Genomic DNA, 7,500 nt, shown 5'->3' with positions numbered 1-7,500 from the left:
AGAGGGAGAGGGAGAGGGAGAGAGAGAGGGAGAGGGAGAGGGAGCGGGAGAGAGGCATGCACCAGGACAACAAGGCTGCCTCTGGTGCCTCCAGAGCCTCCACACCCTCCACGCCGCGCGCCTCCTCATCCACACCGGAGGCCAATGGACACTAATAGGCGAGCAAGACGGATGGAGGAGGAGGTGGGGGGGAGTGACAGGGGGTTGGAGGGACTTTGGCTGTGCACTGTTGCTGAATGGTAGCAGAGTGCCCAATGCACGTCCACCTCCCTACTTCCCCAGCCTCCACTTTGGAGATAAACGGACACAGAGAGATTGAGGGGGGGGCTGGGGTTATATGTGTGTATGTGTAAGTGTGTGTGTGTGTTAGGGGGGAGGGGGGATGCGAGGACATCAGTGGGAATAATTGGCGTGTCACCGTCAACTGAACTGATCGCAGAGACTCACGGGACAGTCGTGTGAGGAAGACGTGTGTGAGATGAAGTGTGCTATGATATGCTATGTATGTATGTATATGTATTATATATAATATGAGTTCAGGAGGAGAGCATAGGAGAGGAGGAGAATGGCAACTATGACACAGCTGTGAAATCGAGAGGGAGCATGTTGCCATTCATGTCAAGACAAGACGAGACAATGGATCAGATCAACCAGCGTAGGCTTGACACATCGTCCGTCACTACACAGTGGGAGAAACAGACAATCCTCCAGCAAAATGGACTGCGTGTGTGTGTGTGTGTGTGTGTGTGTGTGTGTGTGTGTGTGTGTGTGTGTGTGTGTGTGTGTGTGTGTGTGTGTGTGTGTGTGTGTGTGTGTGTGTGTGTGTGTGTGTGTGTGTGTCCTTGCACTTCTTCTCCGGATGTTTTGAGCCTGCAAAAAGCATGGGGGAAAAATACATCAGACACTCGATATATATCTGAGTTTCATCGTCGGTGGCAACAGTAACCATGGCTTATTTTCCTGTTATTTTTTTCTCTCTTTGGTGTTTGTTCATCTGAGGACAGACCGGACTATTCAACAACATTATTCGGGACTCATTCACCAGAATCAAGACACGCTCTCCGAAAACTTCTATTGTTATTGTTGTTGTATAGTATTTGGTGTTGTCAATTGTAAAAAATGCACGCACAAACTGTCGTCAGGGTGGGGGATGCAAGCGAGTGTGAATGTGTATCGTTCCACCTGAGAATGTGAGATTGTCTGTTGGTACTTTTGTGTTTGTAGATGGTTTCCTTGGAGGTTTTGGACGTCTCCCCTTACAATTCACACTTTGTAAACATCTGTGTAATATAAGAGCAATATAGTACGTATAAACAAAAACGTTTGGGTTTCATTCACCATCACGTGTCACCAAAGCTTCATGGTCATCCCACCAACAAATAATGAAGATGGACAGATGACAAGCTGGGATCTGACAGCGAATAGTCTATTGAAGAAATTATGAATTAAGTCTGTGTCATCGTTCGAAAAAATGAACCGGTGTGTATTGAGAGACAGCATTTTTTCTTTCAGCAAGACAGTTTCATCACATTTTAGTCATGGCGTGGGGGGTTTAAAAAATGTGCATGTCAACATGGGTGCTATGTATGTTCCACAGTGGGGGGAAGCTTACCAAGTATGGTGGCCCTCCTGGGCCATTCTTCTGTGGTATCTCTGTACACGTCTGGTGAACAGTGTCACCTGTTGACCTGAACAGCTTGGAGGGTCTGAATCTCAGGAGTTTCATGTATTTCCAAGAACGTATTCCTTTGTCGTGTTTAGAAATGATAACGTGCAGAAAAAAATAGAGCCTTTCGTTTCTTTACTTTATTGTCTTGTTACGTACTGTTTATGTCTTTCTTATGATACACAACAGAATTGATTCCATTATTTTTTCATTATAAAAATGCCATATCTGTAAAAATAAAAATAAGATTATCCTAAAGAATATCTTTATTTTGTGAGCCATGTTGTTCCTCTTGAGACTTCATAAGAAAGGGAATATTGATATGAAGTAGAACATTAAAATGAATAAAGGAAACGGTATTCGTCTATTGCCTTATTTGTGTGTTTTCACTAACCATGAGGATGATGATTATGGTTATAATGACAGTAATGACAATAGATAATAGAAAATATTACTGATAAAAAATTATGTTTTAAAATACACAATATTTAATATATTCATATTGTAAGATGTTATTCTGTATCACTGGTTACAGGGGCCTATGAATAATTTACACAGATGAAATGGACCAGGTACAAAAGACAGAAAAAATAACAGCTCTGAGCCTTTTCACAAAGCGGGTAGCCTCAAATACCTTCCTCCTGCTGCCTGACCCCAGCAGCTGTGCACTCGCTGCCTGAATTTCCTGAAGTTTTGCAGGTGCTCTATGTGTCTGTGTCTGTCTGTCTGTCTGTCTGTCTGTCTGTCAGTTCCATGAACTAGCCCATACTAGACAGACCCTTTCATCTCAACAGCACTTGTCCTTGCTCACAAAAGGTGTCTCTCTGAGCCCATTTATAATGGAACAATGATCATATCCTCAGGACCGACTAAGGCTTCAGTATGCATGATTTAAATTCACAGACGTTCATAAATATTCATAACCAGAGCCTGAGCTGCCCGAGCATGGGTGCCGAGAGGGGGGGAAAGGTGTTACAGATTCTAAGGGCCCGACAGCACTGAGAGGGCCCCTGGAAGGATGCTGATAACATAATTTGACATTTTGGAGGCCCAAAATGTGTATCTTTCATAGGGCCCAAAATGTTTAGCGGCGCCCCTGTGCCCGAGCCTTCTGAGAAAAAAGCAGTGGAGATCTGCCGCCAGGTGCTGCCCTCCTGTGTGGTGTCGGTAGTGGTAAACGGTCACGTATGCAGATTGGGTGAGGACTGAGTTGTCATGCCTGGCATATGGCAGCAGAGGGCAGCATTGTGCTGTCATGAATACTGAGGTGGATGGCGCTCATAATGACCAGGAGGAAAAAAAATTGCAGGGTACAATTTGCTCACTTGTCAACTTTGTTGTGACCATTGGAATAAAACAAAGCTTTCTCCATCACACACAAAATGCAATTTAGTAAAAGGGAAGGACAAGGGTGGCCACTCTGTTCAAGGATACACAGGACACACACTATATGGGCATCAGTGATGTACAGACGTCCAACAACTGCTTAGAGTAGGCCTAAGGCACTAAAGCAGGGGTGAGGAACCTTTTTCATTCGAGGGGCCACTTCAAATTCCTACAAGGGTCATAAAAGTCCTCAGAGGGCCGTACTTTGAACACATATCAGGATTTCCCCATGCACTTTAGGCCTATATTGAAGGTAGACACCTTTAAAACAATCCCCATCTTCTCTAGGTCCCCTGAATATAACTTAATTGCATTGGAAATGTAGGTAATTTCTAAGATTCCTTTACAAAATATGTCATATTTCATGTGAAGTTGCATAACATTAAAATGATATCGGGGACCGGATAAAACGGCCTCAAGGGCCGCAAACGGCCCTCGAGACATAGGTTCCCCACCCCTGCACTAAAGGGTCTCAGAGGAGGGCTAGTTTTGCCTAAAATACACGCGGATGCTGTATTCCAATAAATAAGTGATGATTAAGGGGTTGGTCTTAAGTTTAGAAGGTTGCAGGTTCGAATTCTACCTTTACATTCTACCTTTATTCCACCCTCATCTTTGGCTGAATTACCCTTGAGAAAGGCCCCTAAACTCCACATAGCTCTGGCACTGTAACCAATAACTGAAAGCTGATTTTTATAAATGTGTCGACTGTATGTAATGCAATGTAAAACGAGTCTAGAATAGCCAGAAATTGACTGGCAGGGCCCATGGCCTAGAACAATGTTTCCCAACCAGGGGTACGTGTACCACTAGGGGTACGCGAGCACACCTCAGGGGTTAATAATAACAAATACTGTACGTATATGAGTGTAGTCACATTGGGATTGAGGAACAGATATAGAGCGGGGTAATGAGAGGGATAATGATCATATGAAAAAATGTTTTAGGGGGTACACAGGACTAGAAAGGTTGGGAAACACTGCCCTAGGAATTTGCATTCAGCATTTTAGTCGTGATTTTGTATGCCTTTGCAGCTCAGATGTGTCACGATTCGAAGACCTGATGAGCAGTTTATATCCACTTTAGAACAGCACGACTTAGTTCCTCATTTGCGCGACATGTCATTTGTCTTATCAGAAGTGTGAGTCAGACATCTTGTCAGTGCAGTGACATGCCAAGGCATGGAGGGAACAGAGACGGAACTCCACACGCACACGCGCACACGCGCACACGCGCACACACACACACACACACACACACACACACACACACACACACACACACACACACACACACACACACACACACACACACACACACACACACACACACACACACACACACACACACACACACACACACACACACACACACACACATGGAAGGCACAGAGACTGAACTGCACATAATGTACTGTACGTTACGCACAGACTGATGATCTTACATAAGAATGTTTTAATACATAGACAGCAGGCACAGGGCGTGGAAAACAAATGAGTCTTATACGTAATTGATTTGATCATGTTAAGCAGCTGCTGTTCAGCTTCTGAGCCATGATGCTTTTCATGCCTCTGTGCATCCCTCTCTCTCTGTCTCTCTCTCTTTCTCTCTCTCTTTTTCCCTCTCTTTCTCTGTCTCTCTCGATCAAGATAAAAGAATAAAGATTCAGAGTGCTTTATTGGCATGACAAGAGCTTTGGTACTGATAAAGCAATCCATATAATTTGTACATTTTTGTCTCTCTCTCTCTCTCTCTCTCTCTCTCTCTCTCTCGATTCTCTTCTGTGGAGAGAAGGACGCAAATGGCCGTGCGTGTGGTGTGTTATAAATAATCTGATCACTTACATGGCCCCTGTCACTTCACATCTGTGTGCTTGCAGATTGCAGGCACGGTCTACTGCGGGACTAGCCATGGTTACTGGCTACACACGGCTTAGACACACGTACGCACTCACACGCACACACAGACAAGCTTGCAAACACAGACGCGCACGCACGCACACACACACACACACTTTCTCTGTCTCTCTCTTTCTCTTTATCACCCCCCCTGTCTGTATGTCTGTCTGTCTGTCTGTCTGTCTCTCTCTCTCTCTCTCTCTCTCCCTCCCTCCCTCCCGCCCTCTCTGCCTTTATTTCAAACTGTCCTACAGCTTAGCAGAGACCATGACTCACAGACCATGACTTTGGGCTCAGCAGTAGGGAGTGATTTTGGCTGCGTTGTGAAAGCATCCCCAACTGAGATAAGATGGATGTTACCAGGGACCACAAGGACACAGCTGAAATGCAGCACAGTGAAGGCACCGGACATCAGTCGACCGGTCTGTGTGTGCTCAGACATCAATGGACCGGTCCTGATGCTGAGGTGTTCTCACACATCAGTGGACCGGTCCTGATGCTGAGGTGTGTTCAGACATCAGTGGACTGGTGCTGATGCTGTTTGACATCAGCAGGGCCGTTTCAAGGTATTTGGTGCCCTATATGCAAAGAGGGATTTGGGGCCTATTACCTCCGCCAAACTACAGTAGGCCTACACAATACAGTGTTCCATATCGCCTCTTCTTGTGGACCGTTGCCCCATAACACATGATGTTCTACCAATGGAACACTGTAATAGTCATTGAAAAGTTAACTATCATACTCACTACTATGACATAACACAGGAACTTAAGTAATGCACATCTTGGTCATTGCCATTCTGGCAACAGCAAATTCATAATGCTGTATCTTAACATACCTGCTCTTACCCATGCAAACTATACCGTTGGTGGCAGGTTTACATTATCACTTGTCGTGTGACAACATCAGAGATGACAGCTGCACTCTGTAGGATGTGGCCAGAGTATATTGCAATTATGCTGTTCACTGAAATTGGACTCTCTACTGAGAAATTTGATCTTTTCATGAATATTTACAACATAATAAGCCAATATTTACAAGCATGATCAAAGTAAAATAAGTTTTTCCAGCTAAAGATTTCTTGAAATTCAAAATGGCGGACCATGGAGAAGATCCCCTTTTTCATGTATGAAAAGTGTAATTTTCTCAGTCATAATGAATACTTAGAATTTGATGGCGGTGGTATATATTCATGAAAAAGGTAACATTTGTGAATGGGCTGTTGGAACTGTATTTTATTCTATATGAGAGCAAACATGTTGCCGTGGCACAAATGTGCCCTTTCGCATTCAAGAATTCCTATTCAAGGCTGCAGAAGATTACTGGACTGTGCGAGGACTTTATCTGTACCAGAACAATGGAATGCCCAAACAACAGAGTTGCATCTCCACATGGCAGGCCAAGGACTGTGTGTTCCTTGCCTGATTATCATAGACTTGCAATCGAGATTCGATCTGCAGCGCCGCCGAAGGTGTTGCGTCACTAGGAGGGCGCAGCCTGGCTAGTGTGTTCGTGTGTTTGTGTGTGTGTGTGTGTGTGTGTGAATGAATTAATCTCTATCCGGGTACGCCCCCTTTTCCCCTTAGCGGATAGAGATAATTGTTATCAGGGAAAATCCTTCAATAAATATGACTTATGGCTATTACATCGTTTAGAACGAGTGGGGAAAATGGTAGCTGACGGTTCTCCCCATCCGCTCTCCAAGCCGGTTTGAAACTTAATTAAGGATTCTCTGTGTCTTTCATTTCAGGTGTTTCATATTTACAAATGTTAAGGGTTTGAACCTAACATTTACTTGGTCCTTCAGAACCGGATCCCAAGATACCCGACGATTCCAGCACGCGAGGAGGGAACCAGGAAAGTCTGTGGCCACAGCACTAAGACCCGTTTCCGGGACTGGTCTCTCCCTCGCAGGCTGGGATCCGACGGTTGACGGGAATCTTGAAAAGACCAGAGAATCGTGAGTAGGCCTACATTTTTATTTTTATTTAAAAAGGATTGAATGAAAAGACGGTAAAATAAGAGAAGACAAAACCCTGACAATTCTAGACTCTATCAGGTAAACGTAAAGGGAGGGCAGACTCCCCTAGTACGAGAAACTAGTTTAAATTCTGTGTTCTCTGCGTTGAGAGAAAGCGTGCGTGAAAGGATTCGTATTACCACTCGGTAATACGTTTCATACCAATACAACAAGGTTCAAATAGCGAGTCTTTGTGGAAGCCTGTATGCAAGAAGATTCCACCTGTGAGGTTGAAGTGAATCTTACCACAAACGATCGTTGATCGCTATCTTGTTGAAAAGTGTATCCAACAATAGAGGCACTGTAGGTGTTGTGACGTTGGACTAAATTCATAGAGACAAAATGGGGGGCAGTAACAGCAAAATAAGTGAAAAGTTCCTTGCTGAAATGCAATGCAAGGACTGGAAAATTGTGCATAGAGAAAATCCTAGTGCAGTAGCACCGCTGTGTTACTGGGTAAAAAACTATGGGTTTAATGGAAATTTGTCTACAACAAACCTAACATTTATGGCCTGGCCAGCAGGGCCAAC

The 7,500-nt window shown here is 44.4% G+C and overlaps 1 protein-coding gene across 2 annotated transcripts in view; it reads left to right on the top strand.

Moving 5' to 3' along the window:
- Window positions 1-155, top strand: part of cbfa2t2 (CBFA2/RUNX1 partner transcriptional co-repressor 2) — a 69,020-nt gene extending 68,865 nt beyond the window's left edge. For both annotated transcript variants that reach the window (XM_063216387.1, XM_063216388.1), the window contains exon 11: window positions 1-155. This exon is cut by the window's left edge and continues 289 nt beyond it. In XM_063216387.1, coding sequence (XP_063072457.1) covers window positions 1-155 — 155 coding nt within the window.
- Window positions 156-7,500: the final 7,345 nt, after the last annotated feature.

The sequence above is a fragment of the Engraulis encrasicolus genome, chromosome 14, assembly GCF_034702125.1.
Source record: "Engraulis encrasicolus isolate BLACKSEA-1 chromosome 14, IST_EnEncr_1.0, whole genome shotgun sequence".
Taxonomy (NCBI): domain Eukaryota; kingdom Metazoa; phylum Chordata; class Actinopteri; order Clupeiformes; family Engraulidae; genus Engraulis; species Engraulis encrasicolus.
This window is presented reverse-complemented; position numbering and strand designations above follow the sequence as displayed.